The sequence below is a fragment of the Pneumocystis carinii genome (assembly GCF_001477545.1).
Source record: "Pneumocystis carinii B80 chromosome Unknown supercont1.8, whole genome shotgun sequence".
NCBI classification, from domain to species: Eukaryota; Fungi; Ascomycota; class Pneumocystomycetes; order Pneumocystales; family Pneumocystaceae; genus Pneumocystis; species Pneumocystis carinii.
The window spans coordinates 289,705-309,827 of NW_017264720.1; the positions used below are offsets into that span (position 1 = coordinate 289,705).

The following is a 20,123-nucleotide window of genomic DNA, read 5'->3' on the forward strand; positions in this document are numbered from 1 at the left end:
AATGATTATATAATTCTTAGGGTGTTATATATTAGATATAATGATTTTCAATCTTCTACTAGATTTGATGGGTTAAAAGTTTATGTATTAGATAACTGATAAACATATATCCTAGGGATATCTTTTATACGACTTCAAATGGTATCTTTAGAATATAATAAATCAAGTAAATATGCATTATTTAATAGAAGCAATTACGCATATACTACGCATATAGTACGCATATAGTACGCATACATTACGCATATATAATACCCATATATAATACGCATACAACACGCATACAACCCCTCCAATCTATACTTCTACCCCCCCTCACAAAACAAACACCTCATTACCTATATTCCTTTGAAATTGTATCTTATTATACACGTTATACACGTTATACACGTTATACACGTTGTTATACACGTTATACATCTTTATATATTACTATTATATCCAGCCCTCGACTCGCCACACATTCCATTTCAACCCCCCGTTAATACCTAAATCACTTATAGAAATTTCATCACAAAAATACAATTATATAGATTTTTACACAATTGCTTCTTCAGATTATCTATTTAAACATTATAACGCGTTTTAAGACGCGTTATTCTTTAATTCTTAGATCTATCTAAAAATTTAACGCGTATTACGTCTTATATGCTACTAATATATATATTAACCCTAGACATTACTGAAAATTACGCGTCTTAACCATATATAACAAGGAGGTTGAAATGTGTTATATCATTTTATCCAAAAAAGGAAAATACATGTCTGATTAGATGTGTCATGGAATGTTCTACGCGTTGAAGCGTGTTGAAGCAAAGATATAAATATAAGGAAGAATCCCCCAGAATTAACAATTGTGCATTTTTGTCAGAGTCGTTTTTTTGGCTAAGAAATATGAGAGTTGTCCGAGTCTTGTCTGCATTGATATTCTTTTCTGGCGTATTAGCGGAGGTGGATAGAGAATCTAACGTGTTTCCTAGATGGTTTGGATGGGGTAGTAGTAGTAGTAGTTCATCAGATAGTACGCCAAATGCGGATTCAAAGGATGCCACAAGTAAGGTAGCAGATTCACTAGGTTCGACAGGACTTGGAAATAAGGCAGCAGATTCAGCAGGGTTTGGCAAATTACCAGATTCAGGGGGTGTTGGACTCGGGAATAATGGTGTTGCAGATTCAAAGGGAAGTGCTAAAGAAGGATTGCATTCAGGCCTGGTAGTTGTGAGATTGAATGATGGTACAACGAAAACTACGTCTGGAAAATTGTTGACAACAACAACCATTGTGCAATCGTATACTACATCTATTTCAGGTCCAACTACATTATTTGAGAATGGGGTCAAATATGTAGTTCCAGGGCCGACAATTCTTACTATTACGGATTGTCCATGTACAAGGACATTGACATTTATGACATCAACCGTTACAAGATGTGTTTGTACTACAGAAGTTTCGAATTTTGATGTCATACCTACAGATGATATGCCTTTTGTGAATTTTGGTACTAAATTGGGCATTGCGGGATTTGGGATGACTTTTGTTACATTTTTCTTGGTCTTTTTAACTATGGTGCTGTTGTAGAGTCGTATTTTTGGGTCTTTTAATCATTTAGATGAATACTGTTTAGTTGAATATTGTTTGTATTGTGGATACACTAAAATGTTTTTTATAGAATAATTAATAGTAATATTAATTTTTTCCAATAAATTTGCGTGTGTGTTGCAGCATTTGAGCAGAAATTCGATAACAATTCATAATATATCGAGGTTTTATGTTGAATTTAACATTGCAGAGTTTGTAATGTTTTTATAAAATAAGATGAGTAACTCGAGTAAATAATTTAGAAAAAGGATGGAATAATGATTTTAACATATATACTTCTTACCGAATAAATATTTTTTCCATGAGTTAATGGGTTATATTAACAGGTATATCTAAATCTACATAAATTTACTTTTTATAAAAAATATATCTTTCTAAATAGCTTTTATAGGAATTATATATCTCTGTTTCGCCCAATAATTCGGGATATTTTAATATTTGTTTATATGGATATTTTATATATTGTAACTTTTAAACACATTTTAATCAAAATCTAATCCAGAAGTCGATAATTTAATTAAATTATAAAAAAAGCAACAATTGGAGTTAATTGTTTTGATTCCTTTGGAGGTATATTTTTTGTCTTTATTTTATTTATTTATTTATTTATTTTCAGGAATTTCACATCTCAAGCAGTTTGAGTGCTTTGGGATCTTCTATACAAAATAAATATAAATACATGATATTTGATTTGGATCAGTTTTTATATATCTATATATTCTGAAAGATATATGGGTGATCGTTATTATGGAGGGACCATGCATGTTGATCAGATGGAATTACTTTGCCAGAAAAGAGCATTGGATCTTTACAGCTTAAATAATGAAGAATGTGGCGTTAATGTTTAACATATTGGCGATACTTATATATTTTTATTAAACTAAATAAATTATCATTATCAGGATCTCTTGCTAATTTTTATGTATATACGGTATATTAATGAGGCTTTATGAGAAGCCTATTTCTTGAAAAAGGGCTTTATTTCATAAAAAAGTTAATCTTTCAAGACAAGTTATTGAAGATACATATTTCTATTTTCTAATATGGACTTATTTAAGTTAATACATTGAATAAAATTGATGACAGGTATTGATAGGTCTAAATTTTTTCAATTTTTTTCAAATTATATACATGTTCTTTGCTCTTAGAATCAATAATAGCTTATATTGCTTCTTATTTCAAAAGAAATCTACTGGTTTTAAAGCTTTCTTAACTTTTTTCATTATGCAAACTAAATTTCGATAACGGCTTATCTTATCTAAATTATTCATTTAGCATTAAATCGTTAATATAAAAGATAAGAACTAAGAATAAAAGAGTTTAAAGAAAGATTACTATTAGGAATTTATTATTTCTTATAGGTAAATATCTTCTATATTTTAATGAAACATTTTTATTAAGTATTACCTTTAGAAACTAGTATATTTTTTTAAAAAAAAGGACATTCTTTAATTCTTTTTATTACTCTTATTCTATCACATCTTATTTCTTTCATTTTATTCTATACACTATTGTCAACATATAATATTATGAAAAATGATAAATCATAAGACTATTCCTTTGGATTTCAAAGCACATAATCATAATGTCTATGATGATTTTTATTTTAGTGAATTATCAGATGAAGATAATGTTTCTTCTGAGAATATTCAAGAAAGTTTAACATCACTTACAAAAAAACTGAAATGGCAAATAGCTAATAAAGATCGAGATAAAGAAAAACTTTTCACTGATTATGGTTAGAAGAGTATTATAAATCATAATTTGATTGTTAATTTTATAGAGAATTTACAGAAAAAATATAATTCGTTGTTATTATCCTATGAATCTCTTCAAGCATCTTCATCAAGACAATTGGCAGATCTAAAAGCAAAATTATCATCTCTTACTTCTGAAATGAATAGAAATATGGATTGTCTCCATGAGGAATTGGAAATTAAAACATTACATCTTAATGAACTCAAACAAAAACTCGAAAAACTTAAAAAAGCAAATTGTATAGCTAATGAAAATATTAAAAACCTTCAAATGGAATTTGATCAGGAAAGAAGTCGTTGGGAAGAAGAAAAAATAAAACTAACTTTAAGCAAAAATTCACTCAAAAGAAATGAAATATCACAAGAGTTTATGTTATTGCATAAATATTTTGAAAATATGAAACTCAAATCTTTAGAAACAAAAGAAAACTCATATGTCAGTGCTGCTTCATCTATTAATATTAAAAATGATGACATTATTGCTTCATCTTCTTCTGATAATTTTTTTCCAGGTCAAAGTCTTGCTGAAGAATTAAGTTTATGTTTTGATAAGGATAAAAATTTGAATTCCGATACATTTGTCTCAATAGATTTTTTAGATATAAACAATTCTTCTCAATCTCAACTGGATAAGATTTCTCTACCTCTAAATCAATCTATTCTAAACCTTTCTTCTGATGACACCGTTTATTTTCCTACAAACATAAATACTTCAATTACTTCATCTACAAATCTAGCTCAAAAAAAACTTTCTCAATTGACTCTTTCTACTCAAACTCTACCGAAAAAAAAAACATCTATATTAAATATGATTCAAATATCTACAAACGATTCATTCAATCTCAATAATAATCATTCATTTCAACCAACAAATTCAAAAAATTATCTTTTAAAAAATCAAAGGCGTTCTATTTCTACTGCTACTTATTTTTCTAAATTTTATGATTCAAAAATTTCTCCACCACTACCTATTCCTATCAGAAGAGCGTCTCTTATTTTTAAAAAAATACACTAAGTCTTTTTTAATAATTTATTTTCTTTTAAAAATATTACATAATAAATCCTTTTTCTTTGGATCATTTTAAAATTAAATAAACTCTTTAATACTACTTTTTATCAATTTTTACTTATTAAAATAAGTAAAAAATATAATTCTTATAAAATAATTCTTATAAAATAATTCTTATAAAACAAATCAACCCTTTCATTAACTTAAATATTATACAAAAAATCTTTATTTCTTACATTTATTTCTTATACTTTAAACATTTATAGTTTTATCTTATCTTGATAAGATAAAATCGTTGCTATAGAAAGGCTCTCCAGACGTCAAAGATCTTGAAATATTTTTATCAACTTATTAAGATGGAGAAGGTTCTTAAGAGCTTTTGTAGAGATGAAATAGAGACATATGAGGGTAATAACTCTCTATATAAGGAGAGAATTCCATATAATATATTAAAAGAGGTCTATTTTTTCTTAATTTTAAATAGTTACTTATAATATAGAAATATTTAAGTGTTTCGGATGTTACATCAAAGATTATACATGGTACAACGACATTATCATTTCGTTTTTCAGAGGGAATTATAGTTGCAGTTGATTCTAGGTTTATATAATGTTTTTTAAAGTGGATATTTATTTTTATTTTATAGAGCTACAGCAGGAAGCTGGATTGCCAGTCAAACGGTTCATAAAGTGATTAAAATTAATGTTAGTTAATAGGGTTTTATGTAAATACTTATGGGATAGGATTATCTTTTAGGAACAATGGCAGGTGGAGCAGCAGATTGCCAGGTAAGAATAAATTGGAAAGTCCTTATAAATTGATGATAAAATGATTTATTTATATTTAAGAGGATTTTTATATTTAAGAAGATTTTTATATATTTATTTTTCTAATATGTATAAGTTTTGGGAGACCCATTTATCTATAGAATGTCGTTTGTATGAGCTTCGAAATAGAACAAGAATTTCAGTTGAAGCAGCATCTAAAATCTTAGCTAATATTCTTTATTCATATAAGGATATGGGATTGTCAATGGTAAATAAAAATAAAGTTTATATAATTATTAAAATTTTATATTAGGGGACTATGATTTGTGGAACAGATTCTCAGAGGGGAACTAGTATATTTTATGTTGACAATGAAGGTACACGACTTAAAGGAGATCTTTTTTGTGTTGGATCAGGTCAAACATTTGCTTATAGTATTCTCGATGCAGAATATCATTGGAATTTAGAGAGAAATCAAGCAATTGACCTAGCAAAACGTGCTATTCTTGCTTCAACGCACAGAGATTCTTATTCCGGAGGATCTGTTAATAGTAAGTCAATTTATTTAAATATTATTCTTTAATTACTTATATTTTAAAAGTTTATCATATTAAACCATGTGGCATTGAATTTTGCGGTGAATTTGATGTTGGAAAATTATTTTATGATATTTCTAAAGCAGATAATTCCTTTCAACATGTAATTCAAGCTTCTGCATCCTAAATAATCTCTTTGGAATACCTTTATTTTTTAAATTTTATATTAAAATATAATACATAAAAATATTAAAAAAACATTTATACATATAAATATTAGTCTAAATTAACCCTTCTTTTATATTTCTAAATACTTTTAAAAACTATCTTTTTCAACTTAAGGTTTTCACCACTTTAGGGTTATGTCCTTAAGTATTCGGATCTGCCTTTTTTTTAACTTCAAGATTTTAACCAACAAGTTATATTTATATTTTTAAGGTTTAAATTAAGAGATAAAGTTGAGGAATATTACTAACGTTTTTAAGGAAAAGAATTGTATTTCCTGAGGAGCTATTTGAGCTTTTTTTTCCCCTAAAAAAAGGACAATTTTTGAGTATTTTTTCAAGAAAAATAGAATTCATTTTAAATCTTAAAAAAAGCTAAAAAAAACCGGGAAAAATCTTATAAATCAGAGTTTTATAAGTAGTTTAATCATTGTTTAAATTGTTAGAACAGTTGGAGGCTTTTTTTTCTCTGAAAAACTGACAATATTAGGGATCATGGGTATTTCTCGTGATTCTCGCCATAAACGTTCTGCAACAGGCGCAAAACGCCCTCATTATCGTAAGAAAAGAAAGGTATATTGTTTAGATACTTTTAAGGTCTTTTTTAATATTTTTTATATAGTTTGAATTAGGCCGACAGCCAGCAAATACACGAATTGGACCTAAACGTATTCATATTGTTCGTGTCCGTGGCGGAAATAAGAAATTTCGTGCTTTAAGATTAGATTCCGGCAATTTTTCATGGGGTTCTGAAGCAATTTCGAAAAAAACTCGAATTATTCAAGTAGTTTATCATCCATCTAATAATGAACTTGTTCGTACAAATACACTTACCAAATCTGCTATTGTTCAAATTGATGCGGCTCCCTTTAGACAATGGTATGAGTCTCATTATGGACAAAGTATTGGTAAAAGACAAAAAAAAACCGAACAAGTAAAAGATGTAGAATCAGTTAAACGTTCTGCTCATGTTTTAGCAAAAATTAAAATGCGAGCAAAACATTCTAAAATAGAAATGGCATTAGAAAGTCAATTTAATAATGGAAGACTTTATGCTTGTGTAAGCTCACGTCCTGGTCAAAGTGGAAGATGCGATGGATATATTTTGGAAGGAGAAGAATTGGCATTTTATTTAAAACGAATGTCTGCAAAAAAACATTCATAAATTAAATAATAAATTCAATATAATCCCTTTTTTATTAAATTACTTTCAATTATTTATTTTTAATCTTAAAATCCAAAAACCCTGGAATATACATAAAAAATTCATCTGCTTTTTATTATAAATCTATTCATTATATTACAATAAAAAAACTTCAATTTTCTATTCATTTCAGCTTCTTTTTTGGACGCAGTTGATTTGAATGCCCACACGATCGTTTTCTACAATTCGTTGCTCTTAAAGGAAGACGTGCATAACATTTTCGGCAAATCATTTTTTCACAATTATACTACAAATCAGTTAATTCAAACTACTCCGTATACATAAAAATTTATGTATAATTTTTACTTTTGATGCAAGTGCTTTTAATGACGGCTCAATAATCCCACCTCGAAGACGAAGAACTAAGTGTAATGTAGACTCCTTTTGAATATTATAATCTGACAAAGTTCTTCCATCTTCTAATTGTTTTCCTGCAAATATTAAACGTTGTTGATCCGGCGGAATCCCTTCTTTATCTTGAATTTTGCTCTTTACATTGTCAATCGTATCTGACGACTCGACTTCGAGCGTAATCGTTTTTCCAGTAAGTGTTTTAACAAAAATTTGCATTTTTTTAAATTAAAAATAAAAAGTTATAAAATTGATTTAAATAAACTTGAAAGTTTTTCTAACCCTTAGCTTAACCCTTTAAATTTTCAAAGGTCTTTAACTGATTATAGGAGGGTTTAGTTGTAGGGTCGGGGTTAGGGTTACGTTTGTAGGGTTAGCTTTGTAGGGTTATATTTTGTAGGGTTATTTACGGAGTTCTTTACATGGCTAGGGTTAGGGTTCATTTGTAGGGTTCTATTTCGAAGGGTCAGGGTTAGGGTCGCGTTTTACAAATTTACATTTTAGGGTTAGGTGTCGCTATAAATATAGGGTTAGGTATTGCTATAAAATACGGGGTTAGGTATTACTCTTATGAGATAATATTAGCTTTGACTTAGGGTTTTCTTAGGGTTCACTTAGGGTTATTAACAAGCTGAAGGAAAGGGTTTTAAAATTAAAGTCAGATTTTCGCACCAAAATTTATAAAAATATACAACTTTGAATTATATTAACAATTTATATTAGAAATTGTTAATAATATTTTAGAATAGAAATTTATAATGTTAAATCGACCATTATTTAAGGTAGTTTTAAATCTTTATATTTTTTAAATAATCAAAGGGTTTAGAATAATGTTGAAATTGGAAGAGTTGTTTTATTTATAGATGGAAAATATAAGGGAAATGCGGCGGTTATAGTTGAAGTATTAAATCGTCGTAATGTTAGAGGTTTAGTATATTTTTGAATTATATTTATAGTATTAGGTTATTGTTGATGGACCTAAAACAAATGTACCTCGTCATGTTGCATCTCTTAACAATCTAATTTTTTCATCTATTGTAATTCAATCATTATCTCATGGGGCTCGTACGGGTATTGTTGCGAAACGATGGGATTCGCAGGATATATCAACTAAATGGAATGCTACAAGATTAGTTAAAAAATTAGAAGCACGACGTCGACGATCTGAATTGAATGATTTTGAACGATTTCAGGTATTTTTCATGTATTTTTTTTTACTTTTATTAATGTCTTAGGTAATTCTTCTAAAGAAACAGCGACGTCGTGAAGTTACAAGAGCTCTTGTTTCAAATTAATTTTTTATATCTAATTTGTACATATAAATCTTTATTATTTTTAATTATTTAATGAATATTTTTTTGAATTATAACATGTCTTTATTAAAAATCTTTAATTTAGAGACGGTTATAATTCATTAAGACATGACATATGAAAATGCGTATAAACGATATAAAATATATTTATCGGAACGTATGTTTAAAAGACGCATATAACACGCATATAGTACGCATACAATACGCATACACAACGCATACACAACGCATATAGTACGCATATATCACGCATACATTAAACACAAGTTGATTGAATTAGTTTCTATTAAATGATTGATCTGGATTCATCAGGTAAATTTATTATTTCTTATAGAATTTTCTAATTTTTATATTTCTCAGCTCTTAAATCTGTTAAACATATTCTTCTTGTCTTATCAGGCAAAGGAGGAGTTGGTAAATCCTCTGTTTCAGTTCAGCTTTCTCTTTCTTTACTTCTGATGGGATTTCGTGTTGGATTACTTGATATTGACCTTACTGGACCTTCAATTCCATATTTATTAGGCCTTGAAGGATGTCATATATATCAATCATCTTCAGGATGGGTTCCGGTTCATCTTTTTGTGAATAACCCATCAGCAGAGATGAAAGTTGTATCTATCGGGTTTCTTTTGCCAAATCGCGGGGATGCGGTTATTTGGCGTGGATCTAAGAAAACATCTATGATTCAACAGCTTTTAAGCCGTGTTGAATGGGGTATACTTGATTTTTTGGTAATAGATTCACCTCCAGGAACAGGAGATGAACAAATAGCAGTAGCGGAGACATTACATGCTATGAGTTGTATAGAAAAGAGTCATGCTATAATTGTAACAACACCACAAGAAGTATCATTAGCAGATGTGCGTAAAGGTATTAATTTTTGCCGGAAAGCAGGGTTAAATATTTTTGGAATTATTGAAAATATGAGTACTTATAGATGTCCTCATTGTTTTACATCTACGGATATATTTTCTAGTGGTGGAGGAGAAGAACTTTCTAAATCATATGAAATACCACTTCTTGGTAAATTTTAAATTTAAATTTTTATTTATTTAATGATTATTTAGGGAAAATACCATTAGATTCTACATTATCTGAGCTTATTAAGTGTCAGCCTGTATCTGACGTAAATACAAATGAAAATATTTCTTCCTCAAAATTACTAGATGAGTCAAACTGGGATTTGCCTGAAAGATATAAGAAATGCACTTTATATCCATTATTTAAAGAAATTGTTAATAAAATTTTGTAAAATAACTTGTTAAATTTACAAAATTTATTATGCATTAAAATTGGATAATAATTGATGCATTCTAGCATTTAGAAACATATATTAAAGCAATTGGTCAAATAGAAAAATCTATCATGAATCTTTATAAACTAAAATTCAAAAGTGTAATACATATGAACAGATGTTATCATATATAGATTCTATCGATGAACATATGTCTATTTTTATCAATTAGAGAAGAAATTTATGTTTAATTTCTCAAAAACATATTTGATTTCTATTGTTTAAAATTGTCAAAACTTTTATTTTGAAGATAAAAAGGCATTGATGGTTTTATTAAGGGCTAATTTTGTCAAATAATAACTTTTTTAATTATATGCAGGCATTTAATTAAATCAATATGATTCGTACTATTTCAATTATTATTTCATTAATGATAACTTTCAATATATTCAAATAGGACAAATTGGTATATTAAAAACATGAAAATAATATTATACTTATTTGAAAATACATTGTTAAAAGTATTTAAATCGTTAATCCTTAATAAGCTAAAGTAGATGATATTTAATGGTTGGTCAGGTTAATATTAACTTTAATTAGTTATATTTAAATAAAAAATAGATTATAGAATATTTAAAATGAAGCAATAAATCCTCTCTAATGTTCTGGAAAGCTATTTTTTCTAATGATAAATAAAAAGAGTCCTTTCTTTTGTCATTTTTTTAAAGATTCACTTAATTAAATGGTATTTCTTTCAATTTAGAGTAAAAAATCTATAAGAAATATAATTCAAGAGATTTAAAATACTAAACATATAAGAAACCATCGTTATTAAGCTTTAGTTTGCATTAGTAGATTCTTTTTAAAAAAGAAAACAATAAAAAAGTAACATTAATGATTTTATTACAAAATTAAAAGTATTGAATGCATCCTGAGAATCTACAAAGATAAAATAAGACCCTATTTATTTAAATTATATATGTTATGTCTAATATTTGAGGTTATTCCGACTTTTTAATCTATTAACAACTATATCTTGATCAACAGTTTTATAATATAAAAATGGGGTTGTTTGTGTTTTTAAAAAAAGATCATTTAAATCATACTTTTTGATATCTGGTCTTTTTGTTTTGTATCTATAATTAGAATTGTTTTGAAATGATTTTTCAATTTTTTGATTTGAAGCTACAAAATCTTTATTAATAACCTTTTTTTTAACCTCTGATAAACTAGCCACTCCATTCATATCATAAATAACTTCCCATTTAGTATCTCGAGGACTTTGTTCTTCTATATTAATCCATTCGTCTACTTTATCTTCCGGAACATAATCTACCCATAAAGGTTGTCTTCCTTTCTCATAAGGCCATATAGATTTATGTAAAACATCCCGAACTATTTTTGCATGATCAACATTTGTAAATACAATAAACGCATGCGTTTTAAGATTATTCATCCAAAATTGTTTAAATATATTATCTTTTATTTCATCCATATCCTTAATAATATCCAATAAATATGATTTAAATTGAGAAGCTTGCAAAGGCCGAGTAAGATCACGTATATAAACTGCACTTGTTAACTTATGTATAGGTTCTAATATTTCCTCTTTTTTATTCAAAGTATCATCATGTGCACTATTACTGCCCTTAGTTTCTATAGATTTTTCTAATAATGGGTCTGGTTTTAATTCTTCTGAACTCTCTTTAATTTTTTTAACTGCTTTATCTGTTTCTTTATCATAGTCTTAGTTATAAAAAAAAATTTAAAAAAAATGTATCATACCATCATTTAAACATGACGAATCTCTTTTTAATTCAATATAAAACCTTTTTTCTTGTTTTTTTAATGAAATATCATTATTTATATTTTTCTCTATTTCATCCTTCAATTCTTCATTTTTATTCAAACAAACAGCTGATGATACATCTCCATCAACTTCCCCCATATTCTTATGGTCTTCTTCTTCTTTTTTAACACTTTTCTCGGCTTTTTTGTCCTCTGATATTAACATATCTAATATTATTATTAAATTTGTTTTTTTTCCAAAAAATCTCCAATAAACCGCCATTTTTTTCCGTTTTTTCAAGGCATACCACTTCCTTCTCATCAGATTCATCATCATTCTTATCTTTTACTGGGTTTTTTCCTGAATTATTGTCCAAAAAACCTGTAAATCCTTCTTCATTTAAGACCTTCTCAAGACGATCTATAAGATCTTTTTTAAGTCCTGTCTTTGAAAGACCTCTTTTACCAAGCTCTTCCTTTAATTCTGATACTTTTAATGATGACAAGTTCATTGCTTTTGATAAGATAGAAATTTTGAATAAGAAATGTTATCTCCACGTAGAGTTATAGAGAGATAATCATAATATAAAGGTCTTTAATAATAAAGTGAATAAAGTAGAATTATAAAAACTATGATCTATTAATATAAAAAAACAAAGTTAAATTATGTATAAAGTTGAATGTAAATTGATGTTAAGAAATTGCTTAGATTTAGATAAATATAGATCAGCTAAGGTAAATTGAAGAGAATAAAGATCTATAATATACCGCCGACGATATGTGAACCGACAGAAGCACCTGCACTAATTATATATGTTAATTTTATTAAAGGAAAAGAAGGAAAACCACATTATTCTTACCCGAAAACAGCAGCATTACCAAATTTTTTTCCTACATTAGAAATGACTTTTTTTTCAGAATTATATTGCTGTGTTTGAGGTTGAGAGGGTTGTTGATATCCATAATATCCTTTTTGAGAATATGTTTGTTCTTTTTGAGATCCATGATCTTGGGATGATAAATGTGATAATGTAACCCTTTCATTAGCTACAAATGGTTGTATTTTTTTCTAATTTCATTAAATTATTCGATAAAAAAAATATATTAAATATATATATATATTTACCACATGATTAGCTGGAAAAATCCCTTCTTTACCATTACATACTCCTCTCCACCAATCTTCATTTACATATTCCAAAACGTTAATTTTATCCCCAACTTTTAACGTAAGATCATCTTCATCTTCCCCTTCATAATCATATAAAGCTTCTGCTTGAAAAATTCCCGTAACATTCGCTTTCTTTGGAACTGATGGTAATGGCGCTCTTGTAATATGATTATTCTCTTGTGCTTGTTTAACTTGAGGTGGAGATGATATTGTAGCTACATTTACATTTTGTTGAAATTTTGACGTAATTTCTGCTACATTCGATCCAACACTCGTTCTTGTACATATCCCCTTAGAATTCTCTTCTCTTTGAGTATATATATGTTGATTATCTGCTTTTCCTTTCAATTCTAACTTATTTATTTTCCTCAAAAACATACTTTGCGTCATATTTTGACTATTTCCTATTTCTTTTCGTTCCGAGTAATTCTGAGACGAAAAACACCCTTTTTATATTCAATATAATTTCTTATTTCTTCTTAAACCTTTCATACGTCTAGGTATTTTACTTATTACTTCTTCATATATGTTTTCTGTAATAACCCCGCAATCCACAAGAAACCCAAGATCCTATTAATAAATACTTAGAAATATTCTTAAATAATAAGATTATTTATACGTTATAAATAGATCCAAGAATTCTGTTAATATAAGCCGTATTATCCTTCATCTTATTAAGTGGTGGAGGTCTGTTGATGTTGGAGAGGTTAAAATTCGAAACGATGAAGATAAAAGATAAAAGATAAGATAAGAGATAAGATGGAGATAAGATGGAGATAAGATGGAGATAAGATGGAGATAAGATGGAGATAAGAAAGATAAGATGAAAGATTAGACAGAAGATTAGATGAAATAGATAGAAATAGATAGAAATAAACAAGATATAATTTTATTAAGACAAAAAAAATGATTTAAAATAAAAAAAAATATTTGAAATAAAAAAAAAAAGATTTGTATATGTTAAATTAGTTAAATAGAATTAATCTTAAAAAGTTATTAAATAATTTTTTTTAAAAGAATATAATACTTAGTCCGGCAACATATCCATATTGACGAGTATTAGTCATATTTTTAGCCTCGTTAAGCTGTTTTTCAGTAAAATGAATTTTTCTACTAGTAGCAAGTTTTGGACCTAAAGCAGGTACATGAAAACCAAGATTTTGAACAGCATAACGAGATAATGAATGAATACATTGAATGACTTGATAAGTATTTTTTCGTTCATATAAGTCAATGGTTTGAAATAAGTCATAATTAGGAACACCAAGTTTTTGAACGAATTCAAGGAAGGCAGCAATATTTTCCATCTATAATTAAAGAATTATGAAGTGTGATAAGAATTTTAAGAGATAACCTTAACGAATGGCATATTTGAAGCCTTGTATCGAATCTGACATGGTCCGATAGCATTTGCAACTCTTTAATTAACTTTTATTAAACAATAATAATAATAATACTTGCACAAAATAACACCATCATGTAAATTATCAATCAAATCCTTAGTAGAATCAAGTTTCTCATTAATAACATCTTCAATCCAGTTTCTTGCCTATAAAATTCAATTTTTCTTTATAAACATTTAATAAAATACATCCAACTCAAATGTAGGATTAGAACGGGCTTTTTCTTCCATTTTTTTTCGCAAAGATCTATCAAGAGACATTTTTCTATACAATTCTAGTGCTTTTAATCCTCAATTTATCCTTAATCAATAGATTTATAGGCTTTTATGAATCTCGAGCTCAATGTTTTGATAACTCACGGTTGACACAAAACAGCACAAAAAAAAAAACAAGTTACAAAGGAATTTTAAAAAAATGTATAGATTTTAATTTTGAATATATATTTGTAACTGTTTTTTCTTAAAAAGCCCTTTTATTACTAAATATTTCTTATTTTGATACTTTTGAAAACTAACTTGAAATACCATATTTCTGTTTTTCACAATCTATTCAACATAATAAGGTCTCTAATACCTTATAGATAAATAAAACACTTAATATCATTATTATCTCCTTCTAATTCCACTCTAAAATTCCCCTCTTTCTCATATAAATATTAAATAATACGAAAAAACTTGTTTCAAAATATATTGGATATCAATTGCACTAAAACCCATAAATCTTTCTCCCTAATAAATACCATTCATACAACAATAATCCCAATACATATTCTACATCCTTATATATTCTTATAAATCCTTCTTTAAAACTTTATACATCTATACTCCAGATTTTCTTCTTAAATTAAATTATATTCATTTCTTAACATTAATATATTCATTTTATCCTTTTATTCTCTTTTTTATTTTTTTTCTTTTTTCTTAACAATTATCTGACATGTCTTTTAAGAGCTCATCCGGCTTGTGTCAACAGACAAAAAGTTTAATGACGTCAAAACTAGATATTTTTATTGAATAATTATGACGGAATTAGAGACAATTGAGGTCTTATAAGTGTAGATTAGTTATATTTGTGCTAAATATGAGTAGGTTCAAGCTCGGGATCTTTTATTACGTTGGATTTATGTGCCAGATAATGAGACACTTTCATGGCAATTAAAACCACATAAAAAGTCTATAAGATATGGAATATGTAAGAGAACGAAGGAATTGAAGGTTACTATGCGTGAAGAAACGGAGTTACGACTATTAGCAGCGACATCATTTACATCACATTGTCGTTTATCAAAGAATCATAAATGTTGTAGGAATGGGAGTCTTAAAGAGCGACTTGAGAAGGCGGGATTAACAGAAGTTGTATCTTTTATGAGATGCAAGGCAAATGTTTTAGAAAAAGGAGTTTATCATGTGGGACCGAATAATGGAGGGCATTTTGCGCTTGTTTTTGGTAATAATTGAATATATTGAGATAATTTGTTAAAAATGTATAAGATAATACGTTTTCTAAACAGACGTCTAAGATTATTACATATGTTTTGAATGCATGTTTAATGCCTCTTGAAGTGATGTCATTTAAAAATACGTCATTACAGACAATAATGGAAGTTGATCCATCAAAAGTATATTCTGGGGTTTTATTGAAAAAAAAGAGAAATAGACTTCAAGGATGGGCACGAAGATATTTTACATTGAATATAGCTACAGCAGTATTATCGTATACAGGATCATCGAGTCAATCGATTCTTCGAGGTATTATTCCACTTTCAATTGCGGCAGTTAGTGTCAATCCTAAATTAAGATACATTAATATTGATTCTGGAGCGGAAATATGGCATCTTCGTGTATTGTCAGATAAAGATTGGGTTGGATGGTGCCGAGCAATTGAAAAAGCAGCGAAAAATTGCAATAGTAAACATATAGAGCAGCAAAGTGTTATTGATGCGGATGCAATTTTAACTTCTGGGCAATATGAAAGTTTAAACCGCCAACTTTGGTCTAAAGTTGAAAATCTTGTTAATAAAATTGGTGTTCTTAAAGTAGAAATGGACAAAATGTTGCAACAACGAAATGACAACACAATGGAGATTTTTGATACCAAAAACCAGCATGATTCGTCAGATATGAATGATATTAATCAAAATTCTACTTCTGTTGTATCTTTAAAACGAAAAAATTTTATTCTGCCATCAAGCATAGGTAATGTTAATATTATATAAAATGATCATTTTCTAATATATTAAGATGAATTGTCATTTGATATGAAATTGTCATCATTTCAGATTAAATTAATAAGTTCTGAACTTGGAAATATTTCTAGTCAATTTAAATCATTATTATCAGAGCATCATGTTTTAAGTCAGCATTCATCATATATATCTGCATTAAAAACACCTGAAATTTCTATAAATTCTATTAGCTCAAGAACTAGCATGGATACAACGTTTACAAGAGACTATTGGTTTGATGCAGAAGAAATGCCGGAAAATGTTAAACCATATTTGTTAATTAATAATGATTTTGAAAATGCTATTGCTAATGAATTAACAACAGACGAAAATGATAGTAAAATGTCTAATATGTCTCAAGATTCTTACATTAGAAGACTATCACACAGCAAAAATATGGAACAAAATAAATGCAAACAGTCCTTATATCCCTTAACTTATTCAATTCAGGTTAATCGAAGGGAAAATATTCCTCCAATTACAGTTTCACCTCCAAGTCTTTTTTCTTTTTTAAGGAAAAATGTATATTTTCTTGAAATATGTGATTTATACTTATTTTTTTTAGGTTGGGAAAGATCTTTCAAGTATTACTATGCCTGTAATAGCAAATGAGCCATTGAATCTTCTTCAAAGAGCAGCAGAAGATTTAGAATATTCAGAATTAATTGATAAAGCTATTAACAAGCCTAAAAAGGATGGGGAACGAATTCTTTATATTGCTGCTTTTGCAATTAGTTCATTCTCTAACATGCGTTGTAAAGAACGTTTAGTTAGAAAGGTAAACGATGGGCAATGGATCAATTGATTTTATTTTAACGTTTTATAGCCATTTAGTCCTTTATTGGGAGAAACTTTTGAACTTGTTAGGGAAGATAAAGGTATATCAGCGATATCCAATCATTTATGTATTTTAATTAGAATAGGTTTTAGATTTTTAGCAGAAAAGGTTTCTCATCGACCTGTAATAATTGCATGCCATGCTGAGTCGAGTTCATGGACGTTTTCTCATTCTCCTAAACCGAAACAACGTTTTTGGGGAAAGAGTGCTGAATTGATTACTGATGGGTCTGTTCTTATCAAATTAGTTACAGGAGATGTATATATCTATCGAAAGCCAGCAGTATTTCTTCGAAATGTTGCATTTGGAGAAAAATATGTGGAGCCTTCTGGACATATGACTATTTTAAATATTTCTACAGGTGAAAAGGCGGTAATATCATTTAAACCAGGGAAATTGTTTTCAGGACGGTGTGAAGAATTATTTGTTCAAGCGTATAGTAGCTCTGGGGCTCTTCAGCCTTTATCAATTACAGGTTTTTGGACTCATTCATTAGTCTTGAAAAGAAGTGGTACAGATTTCAAAGAAGTTATTTGGAATGTAGGTTCATTGGTTGAGGATCCCTTATCTCATTGTGGATTTACCAAATTTGCAGCTTCACTTAACGAAATAACATGTATAGAAGAAGGATTAATTCCAAATACTGATACTAGGCTAAGAAAAGATCAAAGAAATAGAGAAAATGGGAATATAGATGAAGCAGAAAAGATAAAATCTCATTTAGAAGAAAAACAAAGGCAAAGAAGAAAGAAAATGGAGTCGGAAAATATTGAATGGAAACCTAGATGGTTTTACCATGCTAAAAATCAAGACCCTGGTTGGATTATTAAAACAGGAACTGATAGTTATTGGATTCAACGAGAAAAGCAAATGTGGACAAAAATACCAGAACTTTGGTGAATATAATTTAATCCTAGAATTTAACTTTTATCGACTTTATACTTAATACTGCTTATAGATACTACATTTTTGTCTATTAAAATATTGAATATATTAAGACTTAGGAATAACTATTCATTCAAATAATTTATATCTAGATATTATATTTTAAGATCATAATCAATTATAACGATCAAATTTATTAAATTATTATTACTAAATATTATTTTATGTATAAAATCATTAACATAAAGCGTATCGCATTTTATAAATAATTTCTAAGTGACATTTGTATTAAAATTAAGTATGAGATATAGAATGATACAAATTTTGGTTTCTAGTTAATCCTTTAAATCTTAAAACTTCGTCTATAATCATTTCTAGTAAAAGGGTTAATAAATTATTTTATTTTATAAATATATTACGTTTTATTTCTTCAATACTGTCTATTGCTTCAAATCCAAAATCAAACTGTTCAGAACAAACAGGTTCTTTTTTTGGATCATGCCAAATAATAAGATAAGGGTGTTCTAATGCCTCTTCACATGAAATACGATCACATGGATCAAACGTAAGTAAACAATTGAGAAGATCCAATGCTTTAATTGTTAAAAAAAATATTAAATTTATAAAAAATCTTACCATCTGGATTAGCATATGGAAATATTTTTGAATATGGCATTTTTGGTATAGTAGGTAAACTTCTAATATAGTTTTGAGCAGAAGCGCTCTTTATTTTAGATATAATATTTTCATTTGGTGTACCAAGAATGCAAAAAATTTGATTTAGTTGATCAACATAATTACTTCCTTTAAAGAAAGGTTTTCTTCCTAGAAGCTCTGCCAAAATACATCCAACGGACCAAAGATCAACTGCTTTTTTTAGAATTATATTTCATATTATCAAAAACATACTAGCTTTGCTATAACTTTGAAAACTAAGCATAACTTCTGGTGCTCGATACCATCTTGTAGTAACATATTCAGTCATATATTCAGTACCTTGTCCCTGGTTTACAGACATACCTCTAGATAAACCAAAATCACATATTTTTAGCTTACAATCTGCATTAATTAAAAGATTACTAGGCTTTAAATCACGGTGAAGAACATTGGCTGAATGAATATATTTTAAACCACATAGAATCTGGTATATAAACGATTGAAAATGTGCATCTGTCAATGGTTGATCTGATTTTATAATACTGTTCAAATTAGCTTGCATCTAAACCTTATCAACATTCAAATATATATCAATTATATAAATACAAGCTCTTCATATAGATAAAGCTCATTAAATTTGCTGGGATCTACTATATCCATATCATAAAGCATAGTTATCTGTTTATATTTAGTTTATATCTATATATCCCTCATTTAAAAGCTATTTTATACATTTTTATGATTTCTAAAATGCTGAAGAAGCATGATTTCACGTAAAGCTCTTTTTGCAACCATTTTTTTAGAAAATCTTTAAGACTTAATAAAATCTATATATTTATCTGTTTTTTCATACATATTTGTTATTTTTTTGATAGCCACTTTGTTATTATCATCATTCTCTATATTCTTTGCAGAGCTGATAATTTAACCCAAAAAAAAAGAAAAAAAGCAATAATCCTACCAAACAACACCGTATGAACCTTTTCCAAGGCCTTTTATAACCTCATATCCCTTTTGAAGCACAAATTCCTGGCCCATAACATTAAAAATAGAATGTTTATTATTCATCAATAATAATATCAATTTAATCAGAAAAAAAGCATTATTTTATAATAAAATAGGTATAATAAGAAAATATTATTAAAATATGGTCAATTCAGTGT

The 20,123-nt window shown here is 27.8% G+C and overlaps 13 protein-coding genes across 13 annotated transcripts; 8 read left to right on the top strand and 5 right to left on the bottom strand.

The window, feature by feature from the left end:
- Positions 1 to 848: 848 nt before the first annotated feature.
- T552_01984 (hypothetical protein) lies at positions 849 to 1,624 on the top strand. Its single transcript, XM_018370544.1, has one exon. It carries the CDS (start codon positions 895 to 897, stop codon positions 1,576 to 1,578), a length of 684 nt encoding a protein of 227 aa, XP_018225833.1. The 5' UTR covers positions 849 to 894; the 3' UTR covers positions 1,579 to 1,624.
- A 706-nt stretch (positions 1,625 to 2,330) lies between these two features.
- Positions 2,331 to 2,552, top strand: T552_04139 (hypothetical protein; the record flags this gene model as incomplete). The annotated part of the gene is made up of 2 exons (XM_018372190.1): positions 2,331 to 2,441; positions 2,502 to 2,552. The coding sequence occupies 2 exons, from the start codon at positions 2,331 to 2,333 to the stop codon at positions 2,550 to 2,552; spliced, it is 162 nt and encodes a 53-aa protein (XP_018225834.1).
- A 540-nt stretch (positions 2,553 to 3,092) lies between these two features.
- On the top strand, positions 3,093 to 4,402 carry T552_01985 (hypothetical protein). The gene is made up of 2 exons (XM_018370545.1): positions 3,093 to 3,337; positions 3,383 to 4,402. Exons 1-2 carry the CDS (start codon positions 3,136 to 3,138, stop codon positions 4,369 to 4,371), a joined length of 1,191 nt encoding a protein of 396 aa, XP_018225835.1. The 5' UTR covers positions 3,093 to 3,135; the 3' UTR covers positions 4,372 to 4,402.
- Positions 4,403 to 4,679: 277 nt separating this feature from the next.
- On the top strand, positions 4,680 to 5,901 carry T552_01986 (hypothetical protein). Its single transcript, XM_018370546.1, has 7 exons — positions 4,680 to 4,823; positions 4,865 to 4,965; positions 5,012 to 5,069; positions 5,109 to 5,153; positions 5,269 to 5,400; positions 5,446 to 5,683; positions 5,734 to 5,901. Exons 1-7 carry the CDS (start codon positions 4,722 to 4,724, stop codon positions 5,853 to 5,855), a joined length of 798 nt encoding a protein of 265 aa, XP_018225836.1. The 5' UTR covers positions 4,680 to 4,721; the 3' UTR covers positions 5,856 to 5,901.
- A 391-nt stretch (positions 5,902 to 6,292) lies between these two features.
- Positions 6,293 to 7,057, top strand: T552_01987 (40S ribosomal protein S8-B; the record flags this gene model as incomplete). Its single annotated transcript, XM_018370547.1, has 3 exons — positions 6,293 to 6,333; positions 6,383 to 6,465; positions 6,515 to 7,057. The coding sequence occupies exons 2-3, from the start codon at positions 6,388 to 6,390 to the stop codon at positions 7,055 to 7,057; spliced, it is 621 nt and encodes a 206-aa protein (XP_018225837.1). The 5' UTR covers positions 6,293 to 6,333; positions 6,383 to 6,387.
- A 118-nt stretch (positions 7,058 to 7,175) lies between these two features.
- T552_01988 (ubiquitin-60S ribosomal protein L40) lies at positions 7,176 to 7,712 on the bottom strand. Its single transcript, XM_018370548.1, has 2 exons — positions 7,403 to 7,712; positions 7,176 to 7,343 (listed from the first exon to the last, which is right to left on the bottom strand). The coding sequence occupies exons 1-2, from the start codon at positions 7,664 to 7,666 to the stop codon at positions 7,221 to 7,223; spliced, it is 387 nt and encodes a 128-aa protein (XP_018225838.1). The 5' UTR covers positions 7,667 to 7,712; the 3' UTR covers positions 7,176 to 7,220.
- Positions 7,713 to 8,205: 493 nt separating this feature from the next.
- T552_01989 (hypothetical protein) lies at positions 8,206 to 8,742 on the top strand (the record flags this gene model as incomplete). Its single annotated transcript, XM_018370549.1, has 4 exons — positions 8,206 to 8,229; positions 8,274 to 8,366; positions 8,410 to 8,640; positions 8,683 to 8,742. 4 exons carry the CDS (start codon positions 8,206 to 8,208, stop codon positions 8,740 to 8,742), a joined length of 408 nt encoding a protein of 135 aa, XP_018225839.1.
- A 264-nt stretch (positions 8,743 to 9,006) lies between these two features.
- T552_01990 (hypothetical protein) lies at positions 9,007 to 10,053 on the top strand. The gene is made up of 3 exons (XM_018370550.1): positions 9,007 to 9,072; positions 9,121 to 9,783; positions 9,828 to 10,053. The coding sequence occupies exons 1-3, from the start codon at positions 9,051 to 9,053 to the stop codon at positions 10,010 to 10,012; spliced, it is 870 nt and encodes a 289-aa protein (XP_018225840.1). The 5' UTR covers positions 9,007 to 9,050; the 3' UTR covers positions 10,013 to 10,053.
- Positions 10,054 to 10,936: 883 nt separating this feature from the next.
- T552_01991 (hypothetical protein) lies at positions 10,937 to 12,340 on the bottom strand. The gene is made up of 3 exons (XM_018370551.1): positions 12,060 to 12,340; positions 11,780 to 12,010; positions 10,937 to 11,728 (listed from the first exon to the last, which is right to left on the bottom strand). Exons 1-3 carry the CDS (start codon positions 12,292 to 12,294, stop codon positions 10,983 to 10,985), a joined length of 1,212 nt encoding a protein of 403 aa, XP_018225841.1. The 5' UTR covers positions 12,295 to 12,340; the 3' UTR covers positions 10,937 to 10,982.
- A 153-nt stretch (positions 12,341 to 12,493) lies between these two features.
- Positions 12,494 to 13,388, bottom strand: T552_01992 (hypothetical protein). Its single transcript, XM_018370552.1, has 4 exons — positions 13,334 to 13,388; positions 12,909 to 13,288; positions 12,643 to 12,851; positions 12,494 to 12,585 (listed from the first exon to the last, which is right to left on the bottom strand). Exons 1-4 carry the CDS (start codon positions 13,341 to 13,343, stop codon positions 12,540 to 12,542), a joined length of 645 nt encoding a protein of 214 aa, XP_018225842.1. The 5' UTR covers positions 13,344 to 13,388; the 3' UTR covers positions 12,494 to 12,539.
- Positions 13,389 to 13,892: 504 nt separating this feature from the next.
- Positions 13,893 to 14,660, bottom strand: T552_01993 (hypothetical protein). The gene is made up of 5 exons (XM_018370553.1): positions 14,545 to 14,660; positions 14,411 to 14,502; positions 14,308 to 14,371; positions 13,981 to 14,260; positions 13,893 to 13,937 (listed from the first exon to the last, which is right to left on the bottom strand). The coding sequence occupies exons 1-5, from the start codon at positions 14,614 to 14,616 to the stop codon at positions 13,933 to 13,935; spliced, it is 513 nt and encodes a 170-aa protein (XP_018225843.1). The 5' UTR covers positions 14,617 to 14,660; the 3' UTR covers positions 13,893 to 13,932.
- A 674-nt stretch (positions 14,661 to 15,334) lies between these two features.
- On the top strand, positions 15,335 to 18,361 carry T552_01994 (hypothetical protein). The gene is made up of 7 exons (XM_018370554.1): positions 15,335 to 15,399; positions 15,445 to 15,802; positions 15,847 to 16,551; positions 16,597 to 17,102; positions 17,146 to 17,358; positions 17,407 to 17,458; positions 17,504 to 18,361. The coding sequence occupies exons 1-7, from the start codon at positions 15,376 to 15,378 to the stop codon at positions 18,316 to 18,318; spliced, it is 2,673 nt and encodes an 890-aa protein (XP_018225844.1). The 5' UTR covers positions 15,335 to 15,375; the 3' UTR covers positions 18,319 to 18,361.
- A 236-nt stretch (positions 18,362 to 18,597) lies between these two features.
- T552_01995 (mitogen-activated protein kinase 1) lies at positions 18,598 to 19,998 on the bottom strand (the record flags this gene model as incomplete). The annotated part of the gene is made up of 8 exons (XM_018370555.1): positions 18,598 to 18,677; positions 18,723 to 18,896; positions 18,940 to 19,170; positions 19,213 to 19,522; positions 19,567 to 19,638; positions 19,693 to 19,768; positions 19,814 to 19,876; positions 19,922 to 19,998. 8 exons carry the CDS (start codon positions 19,996 to 19,998, stop codon positions 18,598 to 18,600), a joined length of 1,083 nt encoding a protein of 360 aa, XP_018225845.1.
- Positions 19,999 to 20,123: the final 125 nt, after the last annotated feature.